A 16,425-nucleotide genomic window follows, 5' to 3' on the forward strand; every position below is an offset into this window, starting at 1 on the left:
AGCTGAACTGACTTACAGAAAGCATGAGGAGACTCTTACATAATTTCATCAGTAATGTTTTTATTTATAATTATTTTAACTACTGCTTTGTAATTTATATTCCAATGTTTTCTGGTTTAGTTCTTTTTAAAGTAAGAAATTAGAGCACAAAAACTGTTTTCCCCTTTATAAACTTGCTGCATTTTGAAACCTGACCAAGTATCACAACTAATCAAGAAGCAGCACCAGATATAGTTGGGTTTCTGTAGATTACCTGTGCAGCACTTACCTGGATTAGTATTTGTACTTGCATCTTGAGTTTCTGCTGGTTTTTTCCCTACAGAAGCCAAATAATGTAGATCTGCTGAGATAGTACTTGCTTTCTCCATTGCATCTAAAATGTGATAATACAAAATAGGTGTCTACAAACGATATAAAAATTAGACATCTTTGAAAGCAATGATATTAACACACAACTATGGGCCCCAACAATTCCTTCTCTGTATTTTCAACAGATAATTTTAACTTTTCTCTAAGCATACCTCAGAAATGATTCTAAGAAAAGTTTGTGCTACCTACTTTATGTGAATATACAACTGTACTGACACTTACAATGCTACACTGAATTAAAATCAAGATTCAGTTTAGATATGTGATTTTTAAATTAAATATTTTAGTATGCAGTAACAGTCTGCTTCACATCCTAAAAGGAGGGGAGGAATATTTATAACACGTACGTCTTCATTTCTTTATTGTTGTTTCTACAGAGTTTGCATTTCTTTAAGGCCAAATTTCAGAGAATGAATTGCATTTTGTCCTGTGATAGAACTGAATATTGTCATGAATTAACACACTATAAAGAAGCAAATCACAGCCATGGTCTTCATATTGCAAGCTAGAAACATTGTAAACATTGAGTTTCCTTTAAAAGAGCCCTTAATTTTGTGTAATTAGAAGAAGCAGGCAAATAATGTTGGAATAATATCTTTTTAAAAAAAAATAAAAAATTTAGGATTTGAAAGGTAATTAGAATAAGCAGGCAAATAATGTTGGAATAATATCTTTTTAAAAAAAATAAAAAATTTAGGATTTGAAAGGTTTACAGAATTATTTTGATTAATCACATGAACAGAAATCACTATCAACCACAGCTAATTGAATTCACTCAATATACTGTTATTATTCCATTAACTCTATTGTTTATAAACATAAATACAAGACTGTCATTCATTTTTAAGAAAAATTAAAATACTTCTATAATTTTTGGGAAAACTATTCTGAATCTTCAGATAATTAATATACGATCTTAAATTTGCCTGCATCTCTCTCCACACCAAACCCCTAAAAACTGAGTATCCCCAGAAAATTCCAAATACCTGTTGTACATCCTGAAAGGTCTGGAGAAAGCCCTCCTAAGGCAGTAAGCTCTATCGTCCACAGAACACATTATCCAAGTTTTTAACATGTTAATGAATATAGAGTTTTCCTGTGAATTCTAACAAACTTATGTTTCTTGATTTTTTTTACTTGAGCACTCAAAACATTAAAAGGAGTTGTACTTGCCCATTGAGATGAGAAAACCATTTTGAACGTAAGATGACGATTTTGGTTCATGATCCTAATATAAGGAAAAAAAGCATCATCTTAGAAACAGTCCCAGTGCAGATTAAAGGCTTTCTTGATGCTGTTAATTATCCAATATACCTCATATGAGTAATGATTTTGGGGAAAAAAATAAATAATTGTCACTTACTGTTCTCACTCCTTTTTAAAATTACTCTGATCCACTCCAACTTAATGGAATTTACTGACTAGGTAACATTCTCTTATGTACCTTGGGGTGACGCGCAGTAACACAAATTCCTTATTCCTCTTAGAGTCTATCCCACCCCTGCTGTACCCTGACTGATATCTCCAGGTCTGGTGAGGGTCTCCAGCTGCTGTGCTGAAGTCTCAGAGAAGGTATGGTAATGGACCAGAAACTCAGCTCTGGGTAGTGATCTAGCATTAAACTGGTACTGTTCCTACTAAGTAATGCTTACTCTTATATTGTCATCCATCCAGCCTCACATGGAAAGAGTATTGCCTGGGTCACTTGTCCTAGCATTACTACTAGGAAAAATAGTATTTTTTTCATTTTTAACATTTTTGTATGTATTTACTACAGACTTATATCCTATCAAAACAGACAAGTTCATGTTTCAGGAAAAAAATAGCAACCTTGGAATTCTTTATAAAAATAAATCTCCTGTTTACAGAAAATGCAAGTATATGAATTAAAAATATGTATACTGTTTCTAGGCTAGAGCCTGGAAGAGATGTACATTACTGTTTGGTTTAGAGTTTTCTGCTTCTTTCTTTTCTATTAATACTTGAATGGGAAAAGGATAAGAAAAAACATTATTCTATACCCCAGCCACTGATTCAGTAACCACTGCTGTGTCACTAATACTGATGATGGAGTCGTCTGGGCGAAAGGACACGTTTGGTTTCTTCTTATCCTCCTTCTCTTTCAGTTGTTTCTTATTACGCCTCTTTTTACTGTCAACATATATTAATTACAGATAAAGAGTAAGAAGTGCTCTGAAACAACAAAAATACCTATTGTTCTCTAAGAAATAATAGTATTAAGAAATAAACCCTGAAATAAAGATTGGAAAAGATGAACAGAGCTGCTGCATACAGATGAGTTCAAACCACAATTTCTGCCTGCTTGAAATCTACATAAAATTGTTGTAGGAACCAATAAAAATACTAGCAATCACACTAAAATCCATTAATTGTCTAATAAGCTATTTATATTAAATATTACAAACCACATAACATTTCACATCTATATCTTGTGTATAATTAATAATTACTACTCATAAGGCCTGTAAGGAATCTGTAAGAAACAAACTTCAATCCCTGTCGAAGTTTTCTAATTACTAGGTGACAAGTAGATTACAAGACAGCAACTGTAGCTTCAAGCACTTCTGCAGATACGGTCAAAATGTATTCTAAACTCCATCTGCAGTTACTAGTGTAGAAAGTTTTCACTTTAAGAGTGAAAAACTCCTCTTGAGCCTCTGCTTGGGAATGACTGTTAAAAGCATGGTAATTGGAAGGAACCAAGTATTCCATTCTAGAACATTCTATCAGCATTCTATGAGAACTGAACAAAGATATGTAAGCAGCTTAAAAATCTGTTTTAACTGTTCATGGAATCAATTAACATCTAATAGACCAAATTTTGTAAGTAATGAATAACATACCTAGCAAAAAAACCCCAACCCTGCTTCAGCAGGAATTTTGTTAATTAATCACTGTCTATATTAAAAACAGCCTATATATTGAATTATATTGAAAGAGCATATAATCCTTTCCTTCTTGAAGATGACAGTGACAAGATGCAGCCCAGACAGCAGCCTATCAATTGTGCAAAGAGCAAATCATTTCATGAAGAGTGTATAGCAAGCAGTCAGGAGACAAGAAGACCTCAAAACACAGGTAGTGGAATGAAAAACATTTCCCCTGGAATCTTCTACCTGTAAATCTCTTAAGAGCAAAAACTCTTCACACCCTAATGATACAATTCTGCTGTATCTTTACTAACATTTGCTATTTTATTCTCTGCTGAGAGAGTTATATCCACTCCCTCTGATGTCAAAGCTAGAAGGTACAGGTAACCAGTCAGTCTTTCAAAAGGAAGTTCCACTTTAAAAATTTGGCTTGCCTTTTTCTATTGTTCTGCACATCTCTTAGTTCAAATGGTTCAACACCAGTTTTTAGTAGCTCCACAGGTTTGGTTTGGTCTTGTCCAAAGGAAGTACTGGGCACAGAATGATGCTTCTGGAGTTGCTCAAATGCAATGAGATCTTGAAGTGGAATGAGTTTTGGTGCCTAAGAGTGTTCAGAGAGAGAGAAAGAAGACAGCGGAAACAGGGAGGGGAACCCCAGTCAGATTGCATGAAAAAAGTAAGTCCAGTTTGGATTTCAATTAAACAAACAAAACTCCTGTACCATTTTGTAAAGAAAATGGAAACGGAATATTAATAGCATCAGACCAGAACCTCTGCCAATATGCACATGCGTAAACTATTTTCTGAAAGTGAATGAAAAGGTGTGAATTTTCTCCACAGAACATATGAATTTTCTCCACAGAACATGTTTCACTAATATTTGCATTTCTTATGTACATAGTTCAGGATGAAGTTAGGAACCATCCAATGCAGACAGAGACTGAAGAAGCATCTTTCAAGGAAAACCATTTCCATTCTTCTCAACTGGAATATACAAGCATATAAGTCTATCAGAAATCAAATTTTTCAAAACATCAGGTATTCAGCATCCGTAAGATTTTCTTACCAAGCCTTTTACCATTCCATTTCTGCCCTGCAAGAAAGGATTTTTCATCACATTCTACTTCCGTAAATAATTCTATTATAATTTCTGGGAAAAAACCTTATTTTTTTATCATATAAATATTGTCTGTCCAGTATTTTAGACAGCAAATTCTTTACACTCATTACCAGTGATTAACTATGAATGGATTCCATAGTTGATTAAGTATGGAATGTAGAATCAATCTTATGTCATTAAAAACACTTTAGGGCTTGCAGCCTGCCTCATACTGACACGTCAATTTGCACAGACGCTTAGTTCTAGATCCGTCCCAATACCTGTGCTGAACACTTCCAAAGTCCATAGCCTGTAAACGTGAACTTGCTTGTGATGAGTAAGAAACCACAAAACTGACAAAGCACTACAACTTAGAAAAATATATTATTAAAATCCAGTACCTTCTTTTTCTCAGGTAGATTAATCTGAAGTAGTGATATTCCTGCATCCTGTAGTGTTTCTCTGGAGTCAGTATCTTTTGTTGCAGGTTCAACAGGTATTAAAGTGGTAGTGATTGGCTGCCTTACAGCTGGTGGAACTCTAGGTATTGGGCCAAGTTGCAAGCGCAACAGTGGAATACCAGCCAGGTTCTGAGTGGTCGCAGCTTTGTACACATCAACATTTGCAGGGAACTGTGGCCGAGGTGCAACTTCTTGCTGTCCCTCATACTGATCTAAATTCAGGTATTTGGGAGGTCCCTTATGCACTCTTTCTGCCCATCTCTCCTTTTCCTCATGTATTTGCCTTGGAATCTCAGGGTTATATCTATTCCTGTGGAAATCTTCTCCTGCCTTAGTCTTTCTTGGTGTATATAAGGAATCTGATGAACTCCAAGCTACTCGTGGTACTGGGGGTGGTCTGGCAAAAGATGATGACATTTCTATAGGATGTAAAAATGCTGGTTTGGCATGACAACTTGATTCGAGCTTAAGCAAAGGAAATCCATTTGAATAACTAATTTTTTTTTCAACAGGGATAAGCTTTATTTTTTTCTGGATGCCTGAGGAAGGAGCTAGGAGACGAAGTGGCTTAGTAGGCACTGAAGAATGCAAATCTTGGGATGGTGACGTTAATCCTGTTTCCTTGCTGTTGCTTTCAAATAATGTCAAAGAGGCACTCATATCCAGATGATTCTAAATGAGAAAAGCAAACAAACCAGCATTTACATAGCTACCATGCGCTAAATATGCACTAAAAAAACCCAGTTCTTTCTATACCAATCACTACGAACACATTTCCTAACTCAACAGGATAGATAATATATCAGACATACTGAATAGTCTTCATAAACCACACTTTGATATACCTACCTTTATTTGGCCATTGCTGCTTCCGTTTTTCACGCTCTTCCTTGGCTGAAAAACGGAGCTCTCTTGACCAGTTTTTCCTTTTTCTTCTTGAATGGGCACTTGTGTTTTTGGAGAAGCATTGCTTACAGCAGTGTGTGCAGGCTGGCTCCCTGCCAGATGAACTGACTGATGCTGTTGTAACATTTGCTGCACATTTGGCACATTGGTAAAGGATGACTGCACTATTTGCATTAAACTCATGAAGTTGATCTGCTGTAGCTGAATATACACATGCACAAAGTTAACAATGCCAACAACTTCAACAGAGATCTTAGCAAAAATATCTAGGCTATGTTACAGCTATTTGCTATCAGGTGACAAAACAAAAGACACCCCAATAATGGGATGATTCAATAATGATTCATTTGTATAACTGTTTACGTGTACTGGAGTTTTTTATAAGCTACAATAAATACCTGCCACAGACAGGTTATGCTAAAGCAAGATTAATGTCTTCACTTCTTCTGTGAAGTTTCAATAAATGTAAGGCCACTTAAAATTGGCTCAATGTACTAATAAATCCTAGTACAGTTGAAAAGTTGTCACAGCATCAGAATTCTTCCAAATGTAAACTATTAGAGCACATTGACTTATATAGCTAAAACACACTCAAACTTCTATTATTATACCACTAATTTTCTTGAATCAAAAGCAAGAGTTAAGTCTAAAATAAGTTTTCACAGTAATTAACATGGGACTGGAAATCTCTTTCAAGAACAACCACATGCAGAATGCCTTTAACACAGTAATTATTTACAATTTTTTAAACAACACAGTTTGTACCATGAAAACTACTTTAAAAAATAAGACGCTCTCACCTGAACTAATTTAAACATTTCATCTTGCAGCATCTGCCTAACAGTTTCTGACGCATTTGGTCTCTCTTTTCTAGGGGATTTTTCCTTGACTTCTTCTTGCTTCTTTGCACAAACAGAAGTATGGGAGGCAAGACTTGATACAGTTGAAACAACAGTCTGAGAAGGCTGAGAATCACTTACAGAAATGTCTGCGCTACTTAAGAAAGAAAAGGACAGAACTATGAAAAATATTCAGAGTTCAAAACACCTACCTAAGGTTGTCTTAAATCAGTCCATAAGAATTTTAAAGATAGCTGTGTTTTATAAAAACATAATTAATTTGTAGGAACAACTTAATAATTAACAGTGTACAATCTTGACCAGAGAGCATGTATGACATATTTCCTAACACTCCTTAAAATACTGAAAAACAGCAGTAAATATGTAAGTTCTATCTGATTTTGTAGCCACAAGTGTATCTAAAATATTATTTTCACTAGAGATACAGGCAGAAAACAATGACTTGACAGAAAGAAAAAAGGCCTGGTTAGTCATAAAGTCAAACAGCTAATGGAAAATGAAGAAGGACATTTTTAGTTGAAATAAGGCAGAAGACAGATTCACTTTGACTTAAAGTAATGTTCCTTTGGATATTTGGGATTAAAAAGCAACAAGATTTCAGATTAAAGAAAGTAATTTAAAATTTGAGTAACGTACAATACATTACATTTTCCCACAGTGATAACAAGATCTTTTAATAGGTAAAGAATATCAAGTATATTAATTCCTTACATGAGGAAGAGAGGGTTAGGATTTACATTAAGCTATAAAGAAACTGAAGGACTTCACTCACACCTACAGAAATTGACCCAAGAGACATTCCTCTGTTTAAGAAAAATGCTGACATTGCTATGGATACAGGCAACCCTTGGAGCTGCCTGTACAGACTTTTTACAATTGTACAGGATGGCCTCCAAGCATGTGAACAAACAGAAGCATAAAGCAATGGCTAATGAGTAATAATTTTAGATATCTAAGAGCTGTGAAGGGGCATATGAAATCTTTTGGAAGGCAATTAGAATGTGCAAGCATGGACTGAAATGCCAAAAGTTTGAATGAATTTTCTTTGAAAACAGTTGGTATGAAAAGCTCATGAAGGAAAAGAGATTAGTGACACATGAAAATGGAACCCAAAAGTATGCGTAGTTCGTATCTTCCTCTAAAATGAAAAAAGCTTCATAGAGGACTGTTCTAGAACTGAAAGCCTGAGACTGACTCCTGACTCCTTTTCCCAATTCCAACATTCTATTTTGTATATATTTATGTAAATATATCAGTTGCCATAGGATATATGCATTACAATAATTTAAATTAAAATGTATTTACAAGTTTAAAATATCATTGTTCAGGTGTTCTATATGTTCTTCCATAGTAATATTATATAATGAATTTTATCCAGAATGAGAAAACAAAACTGTCATGTCTCTTGAAATCTGACAGCTCTGAATTAACAGGTTTGATTCATGTGATATTCCAGACAACACACGAGTGTATATGATACACAAGGATTATAGTACAAAAAAGTTTCAGGAAAAGCTACTTAGTTTGCAGGTTCAATATACTATATCTGCAAATATTTTGCAGTCCAATTTACATATCACATTACTTCAAACCAACAATTTTATTTTATTACATAAAACAGTATAGGTTTATCTTACCTAGGAACTTCTGCATCTTGTTTTGAGGAGAATGAGTGAGAAATGGTACTAGTAACAACCTCAGTCATACTATAAAGAGAGAAAAAAATAGTATTGCAAATTCTACAAAAATTGTTATGCTGTTTTTATTTTATATACATGTATGTGTATAAATACACATATAAACTCCTGAAGAAGTATTTTAATTAGTATGAGATGAAATACCTGAAAGCCACCTGATCAAAGCTGTACTGATCTGCATTACTTCAATTACTGCATTACACTGCAATCTGAGCTGGCAAATATTGACATTCATGTTTTGTTTCCCCTAGCAATCAGAAACTGACTCAAACAAAAGCACTGGAAAAGTTCTGGCTATTCAAACAGCAGGCAAAAAAAGAGGTTGATTCCAGTAGACAAAGAAGAGAAAATACAATTTAACTAATACTGTTAATATCACTATAATCTGCATCTCTAGAAGAGAAAAAACAATGCCATAATAAATTCTTGAGGGGCAACTTACATTCAGTTAAAACAAAACCATGTAATTTTAAAATAGTAAGCGATTTCAAGTGTCTCGAAAAGTCAGTCATTTAAGTTTTTCACAAACTTTATGTATACATAAGGACATTTATTTATATGCTATCATAGTAAGATTTTCCATTTTTCCAGTTATTGTCTGTCTTTCTCCTAGACATAAAATACACCTTCCCACAAACCATGCTTATTTTATTAGATCATTACTAAAATAATGACTCATCAACCCTGCACTTCGTATATGTGAAATATCTGTACGTGAAACAGGAGATGACTGAAACTGTTTGAAACTGTGATTTTGTTGCTATAAACAACAGCAGCAACCCCTGAGACTTCACTGGATACCATCATTAACACAACTACTACTGTTTTTAAGCAAAGTTAAAAGAGGAATTTAAAAAACCCAACAAGTCTCTTACATATTCTGTTTAGCCTTTTTTTCCTTTGTTTCTTCCATGTTTTGATCTTCAGGACCATCTACAGCTGAAATGGTGTCCTGCTGAATATAAAAAGATGTATCATAACTTGCAAATTTTTTCTATCCCTCCTGCTTCAATAAAGTACAGGTTTTTTGGCTTATGTATTTTTGATTAATCATCCAATAAAAAAAATATAACTAAAAAATAATCAAAATTACATACTTATCAAAAGACAGTTACAGATCAGCAACAAAGACATGTAACAATTCACCAGAGCATCTTTCTTTTTCTTAAAGCAAACTCATTATTATGAGATTTTAGTTTCAAATTCGTATTCACGTAGTACCCTGGATATATATTCTGCTAATCTCACACACCCTAGGTGAAGAAGAAAATGTGGGAACAACACTATTATACACAAACTACCTACAAACTAAGAAAATGAAACAAATGTAGGATTTTACACATGCCATAGATTCGCTGAAGTAAAATGTATTGCAAAATTGAAGACCACAATACATAGCATAATAGCCCTTAGCAACTTTCAAAGAAAAGATACCTATGACCAAAAATGATGTATTAAAAAAGAAGGCTCATTTATAAATCCAGAGTGAGTTTTCAGACAGAAGCAAAATAAAATTCTTGATATATTTAGTTTTTTTAAAAATTAATGTAATTTTATGCATATATAATTATATATAACATATATGTACATATATAAAAGCATACGTACATTTTCAAAAGTGATCAGAGCACACATCATTTTATTACCTTCTAATCATTACTTTTATTAAGCAAGGAAGAAGATTCACCAATCCTAAACACTTTAAGCCCTCAACTTCACAAATATATTGATGAAGTCAGGATACTTTGAAAACGGTATTCATAAGAATTCGATGCTTCCATGTAAGATCCTGTGACATCAGGAGAAATGCTGGAGCTGAGTAAGGCAGCCCAACCTGCTCCCTTTGTAACAACCAGCACAACTAAGGACAGCTGATGGGTGGTAGTAGGAGGCAACTCTCTTCCGAGAGGTAGAAAAGCACCCATTTGATGACCTGACACACTCTCTAGAGAGGTGCTGCTTCCCTGGGGCTCCAAGAGACAACCAAGCCCTGCACAGCCCACTATTATCCACCACTGTTGTTTCACACTGGTGCCAGTGACACATCCAGGAGCAGGCTGAGAAGGGAGTGGCAGTGAGGGCTCTGGAGTGCTGTTAATCCTCCCAGTCAAAGGGAAAGGGTCTGAAAGGGTTTGAATCTGCTCAATCAACAAATGGTTACAGGACTGGTGCCACGGCCAGGGGTACGGCTTCTTCAGCCATAGGACTTGCTTTGAGAAACCTGGTCTGCTGAGGGCTGATGGGGTTCATCTATCAGAGCAGGGGAAGAGCATCTCCAGTCATAGTCTTGGCAAGTGGGGAGGAGCGCTTTAAACTAAAGCTGCCAGGAGAGGGGCAATATTATGCCAGAGACAGAAAGAGATGCCTGGAGAGGTACTGCATGTCAACAGAGCACCTTAAGAGCTGCACAAAGGAATTACAGCTACTCCTGCCAGTAACTGAGCTTCACTGGAGGTCTCCATGCAAACACGTATAGCATGGGGAATAAACAAGAGCTGGAGATGTGTATATCTGCCAGGTGTGATTTTACTGGCATTGCAGACACGTGGTGTGATGACTCTGATGACTGCAGTGTTGGAATGGATGGATGCAGCCTCTTTAGGAAGCACAGGCAGGGGAGACAAGGAGTGGGTGTCACCCTCTACGTCAGTGACCAGCTGGAGTGCACGGAGATCTGCCTGGGGATGGATGAGTTGACCAAGAGTTTATGGCTCAGGTTTACTAGGAGGGCAGGGACAGGTGACATTACAGTGGGGTCTGATAAAAGGCTGCCAACTAGGAAGATGAACCAGATGAGGTCCTGAATATGCAGATAGCCTCATGTACACAAACCCTGGTCCTCACAGGGAACTCCAATCATCCCAGTATCTGCTGGAGGGGTAACACAGCAGGGCACAGGAAACCCGGAAGGTTCTGTAAGGCATTGATGATAGCTTCCTTCTACATGTGACAGAACAGCCAGTGAGGAGAGGTGCAATGGTGGACCTCAATCTGACCAGCAAGGAGGAGGTGCTGGGAAATGTGAAGCTCAAGGGCAGCCTTAGCTGCAGCAACCATGAAATGGTGGAATTTGAGTGCCTCAGGGCAGTGAGGAGAGCACACAGAAAGCTCACTGACCTTCACTTCAGGAGAGCAGAGTTTGGCCTCTTCAGGGATCTGCTTGGTAGAGTCCCATGGGATAGCGCCCTGAAGGGAAGAGAGGCACAAAAAAGCTGGTTAATATTCAAGAATCATCTCCTCCAGCCTCAGGAGTGATGCATCCCAACAAAGAGGAAGTTAGGGAAAAACGTCAGGAGGCTTGCATGGATGAACAAGGAGTTCCCGGACAAAGTCAAACACAAAAATGAAGCTTACAGAGGGTGGAAACAAGGACAGGGTGAGGAATACTGAGAGATTGTCCAAGCCAAGCATTTCCTGGGCTGCATCCAAAGCAATGTGGCCAGCAGATTGAGGGAGGCAATTCTCCCCTCTATTCCATCCTCAGACGACTCACTGGAGTACTGTGTTCAGCTCTGTGCCCACCAATACAAGAAGGACATGGACCTACTAAAGCAAGCCCAGGACAAAGGGTGTTCAGGGGCCTGGAGCACCTATGAGGAAAGGCTGACAGAACTGGGGTTGTTCAGCATAATGAACAGAAAGCTCTAGGGAGACCTTAGAGCAGTCTTTCAGTAGCTAAAGGAGCCTACAGGAAAGCTGGAGATGAACCTCTTACAAAGAGCACATAGTAATAGGAGAGGGGGGAATTACTTCAAACTGAAAAAGGGTGGGTTTAGATTAGATTAGAGGAAGAAATTCTTTCCTGTGAGGAGGTGAGGCACTGGAATAGGTTGCCCAGAGAAGTTGTGGATGTCCCATCCATGAATGTGTTCAAGACCAGGTTGGATGGGGCCCCAGATAATCTGATCTAGTAGAAGGTGTCCCTGCCCATGGCAGAGGGTTTGGAATGAGATGATCTTTCAGGTCCCTTCCAAATCCAAATGTTTCTATTATCTCTGATGATTCTGTGGTAACTTGCCTGTTCTCTTTGATGTTCTACAGGTTTGATCTTGACAGAGCTATTGGAGCTCTTTGGAGTTTCATACGGCTCCTCAAAGAACTCTACAAAATAAACACAATTACTCTAAATTAGAAAACTACGTGGATTATAGTATTTTTATGTGATTTCTGACAGCAGGTCACATTAATTCACTCTTTTACTAGTGTGGAGTAAAGTGTTCAAAGTTGCTTCAGCAAATTCAAAATTGTGTTCTTAGTGTTGACACATGCTCCCAAAGAGAGAGGTAAAAAAAAAGCAGCTTATATAAAGGGTACAAATATGGTAACTTATGCATACTCAGCTGTTAAAATTTGCAAATTGTTTTGCACACTTGCATGAATATTTCTGGAATGAATGTATATGAGAGAACAGAACATGTAAATATACATTGTTCTATCTCCATAGCAAAAAAGTAACATAAGTGAAATAGTAATTGGAAAGTCTTGATAAAGCAAATTTATATAATTTAGTTATAATACAAACTGGATAAAATAATTCCAATACAACAATGAAAACATTCACATTTTTTGATTAAATAAACAGAGGGACATAAAATCACATTCATGTAAAACTACTGCTTTATATGTCAGACCATAGTAAAATGATATACCATTAAAACAAACCTTGTTCTGGTGTTACACTCAACTCCTGCCGAACAAATGGTTCCACTTCATTCAGATCTTCAGACATTAGAGGGACAGAATTATTTCCATGATTAATTTCCTTCTTATCAAAATATTTTGACTTTGTAGACATTCTGGTAATTGGGAGTACAAAAGGTAATTAACAACATAAGTATCTGGCTCACTTCGAGTATGCCGCTCCTTTCAGATTGCAGGCTAGTTCCTAACTGTAAAATAAACACTGTTGCGATATAATCAATATTCATTTAAGTTTTCTCTCTGACTATGACTTAAACCAAGCTTAATTTTTTTTTTTTTTTGGATAGCTGTGATATTTTAGTGTCATTAATGGTACACTCCTTCAGATGGGCTGTTTCCAGAAAAATGTAACCAACACACACGATCTACCAAAAATGGAAGACAACCTGTGCTATGTCTTCAAAATCATCTGGTTAAGGCTACACTTTTCTCCCTCACAGAAACTTCCTTTATTAAAAAAAATTAGAGAATTGTCAGACAAGACATACAACAATGTCTCAAAATACTAGAGATTATTTTCAGAGCACTAGAGATCTATATAACTCTCTCTCTATACATATATCTTCTAATACTAGAGATCTATTTTTTCTTTATTGCAACAGAAGATGAAATGCCACAGAGGAGTTCAGGTTAAGGATTCTTCATCTTCAGGACAGTGCAAGATATTAACAAATAAAGTATTACTGCTTTTTCCATCTATTTCTCTGACAAGCACACATATGAACACAGCTAGATTACAAATCCAGGGGAAAATAAACAAACATTGTGAACCACTCATCTCAAATCATAAAAAATTACAGTGAAGAGAGGGGAAGTTATCTGAATTCTTTGAGAAAACCATGATACCCATGATACTGGAAGTCTAGATTCTATTTCCACATAACTAAGTTTATAAACAACCATGTACATTTCACTTAATATGCAACAGCTACATTATTCTCTACCTAATGTACCTGTACTGATGGAGAATTTTTAATCTGCTTCATGCAGCTGTAACCAATACGCACAACTTTGACTTTTCACTCAAAATGAAACACATATATAACACATAATAACAGTGGATCTTTTCATGGTGCTCAAAAGAAGAATTATGATCAACTAGAGCTCTTAGGTTAAAAAAAAAAAAATTACCCCAAATCACTTTCACAAAGATCATCATAGGCTTGTATATTCTGGACACCAGGAGGAGAATTGGCCACTATGGAAGAGCCTTCATCCATACTACTTTCTTCATCTGTTCTAGACTGGGCCTCTGATAGAGACGCAATTTCTTTCAGATACTGATTATCTGGATGCTATTAATAAAAATAATGATAATCAAAATTCACTACTTTAAAAAAAACCAAAAAACCAGATACTTTTAAAAAACTGCAATGTTTCATATAGAATGATTATGCTTAATTCATATCCTTTATCATAGAGCCAAGAAATCCTGGATTTACAGTTGCCTGTGAAATGTTGAGTTTCTGCCTTTTTTGCATTAAGTGAAGCAATGGTCCTCTGAATTATCCAAATGAAATCTAAGAAAGATTTGTCAGTGTCAACTAAGTGTTAATTGTCAAAGACACTATATGACAATATAATCGAGACAAATATATACAGTAAGATTTGGCCTTAATCAGATGTAATATGGAACTCTCAAATTACCACTGAAAACAGCATGAAAGGCAAAGACATACATAATCTTGTGGTTAGGTGCATGCAGAAAATTTGTAAGTTGTGAATAAAATACTTGTCCAAAAAACCAGAAAATACAAGCAAAAAGTATGAAAAAAAAATCTCTTTTGAAATGGGAGAAAAGCCTTCTCAAAAAAAGTCCCACAACCCTCTCCCCTCAAAGCCTTTAATGTATTCTGATTCTAGGTACTGTTAATTAAAGGAGCTAAGTGATCCAGTTGTCCTGAAAGTATAAACTAAAGCAATACCTACCAGGTTCTTCTAGCAAATCTCTTCTTTCATATACACACACATACTCCAAATCTCTGTAACAGTGCTAGTCATTTTTCACCAGTCTTTAACCAGTCTAAATACTCCAATCAGACTGTATCTGCACTATCCTCAAAGACAAACGAACTTAAGCTCTCCCACGAGAAACTATTTCTTTATTCTTTGCCTTGCTTTGCCATATTCTATCTCCAGTAGTAGGTTTCCTCAAAGATGATGTCTAAGACTAGACACAGTGGCCAAACTTACAGGAATTTGTGCAAAAAATGTGGTATCTGGATAAATGAGCTATATTTTGAATTTTCAGAGAGAACTTTCATCTCCAACTCAAGTATTTTTACAGAGAGAATTTCAGTATTTCTGGAATTTTTCTCTTTTCTTAGCAACTCTTAAAAGAAAGGCTGTTACTCAATACTCCAGGTTTTACTGAGAACAGAACTATGAGGTAAAACATGTATGTGACTTTCTTTACTGGCATAACTCACTCACACATTTCATTGACACTTGTCCCATCCTTTTTCTTACCTTACATCTAAAGCTCTTTGTTTGAGATCTGCCTCCATATAGCTGTTCTAACAACCAAAAAGATGAAAGGACAGCTGCCGATGATGTTTTCACATGTATCATTGGGAGAGGCTCTTCTAAAGAATCTTGTTTATTGGAACCACAGAGCAGTCTTTTATCGGACCATCTGATCATCCACTCCAGCAATTTTGCAATATTGCTCAACTTGCCTGTCAATTCTATAGGCAGTTCTTCTGCTGGCAGAATACCAACTACATCAAGAGTTTTGTAAATGTATTTAGAAATTGGCTGAGTTTGCAGGGTAGAGGAATTATGCTTAGGAAAGGTCTGGCTTGCTAGTGCAACAGTGACTTCTTGATTGTCAGTCTGAGCTCTGTAAATTGACTTGTATTTTAAACCAAATAATCCTTCTTGATGTCCTTTCATTAGGTTATGCACAGAAGGTTCTGTGGTCTGTACAATGGACTGTACAATTGTTGGTTTTTCCAAAATATTTTTGTTTTCACTACAGGCAGACACTTTTCCAGGATCACAAGATGCCAGGGTGACAGTATAGCAAGACCCTGCGCTAAACACACTTTGACTTCTAGTTTTGTTTTGTCGACGTTTTAGTGTTGTGTGAACATCAAAAAAGAGAGAGTTCAATTCATGCTCTCGAAGAAGCCCAGAAAAGCTAGTGAGAAATGGAATTCCAAGCTCACCGTACTTTATCAGGTCTCTCTCAAGAACATAACTCAAAAAGAGTTCTAAAAATCTAACATACTCATCATCATCACGTTCAAATTCCCATGCACCAACTACAGGCAAATTACATTGATTAAGCATGTCTCTTTTACATACTTTATGTTTTGTTTTAGAATTAGGAGCTTTTATCTTGTGTGTGGTATTTTTGCTGCCTATTTCCCTTTGTCGTTGGAGTTCGTTATCCCTGTAAGACAATAAATGTAAGAACCATTAATACCCAAATCCATT

The 16,425-nt window shown here is 36.2% G+C and overlaps 1 protein-coding gene across 6 annotated transcripts in view; it reads right to left on the bottom strand.

Annotated features, from left to right (window-relative positions):
- CPLANE1 (ciliogenesis and planar polarity effector complex subunit 1) overlaps positions 1-16,425 on the bottom strand; it is a 59,913-nt gene that overhangs the window by 14,634 nt on the left and 28,854 nt on the right. For 4 of the 6 annotated variants that reach the window (XM_069000952.1, XM_069000949.1, XM_069000954.1 and 1 more), the window contains 14 exons: positions 15,454-16,381; positions 14,116-14,279; positions 12,946-13,079; positions 12,302-12,384; positions 11,401-11,469; positions 9,159-9,238; positions 8,224-8,292; positions 6,527-6,722; positions 5,670-5,927; positions 4,761-5,492; positions 3,695-3,861; positions 2,391-2,520; positions 1,543-1,597; positions 269-373 (listed from right to left, as the gene is read on the bottom strand). In XM_069000952.1, the coding sequence (XP_068857053.1) occupies positions 269-373; positions 1,543-1,597; positions 2,391-2,520; positions 3,695-3,861; positions 4,761-5,492; positions 5,670-5,927; positions 6,527-6,722; positions 8,224-8,292; positions 9,159-9,238; positions 11,401-11,469; positions 12,302-12,384; positions 12,946-13,079; positions 14,116-14,279; positions 15,454-16,381 (3,170 nt within the window). The remainder of the gene's footprint in view (positions 1-268; positions 374-1,542; positions 1,598-2,390; positions 2,521-3,694; positions 3,862-4,760; positions 5,493-5,669; positions 5,928-6,526; positions 6,723-8,223; positions 8,293-9,158; positions 9,239-11,400; positions 11,470-12,301; positions 12,385-12,945; positions 13,080-14,115; positions 14,280-15,453; positions 16,382-16,425) is intronic. The other 2 variants (XM_069000950.1, XM_069000948.1) reach the window with 2 other exon arrangements.

Source organism: Aphelocoma coerulescens (genome assembly GCF_041296385.1).
Source record: "Aphelocoma coerulescens isolate FSJ_1873_10779 chromosome Z unlocalized genomic scaffold, UR_Acoe_1.0 ChrZ, whole genome shotgun sequence".
Lineage (NCBI taxonomy): Eukaryota > Metazoa > Chordata > Aves > Passeriformes > Corvidae > Aphelocoma > Aphelocoma coerulescens.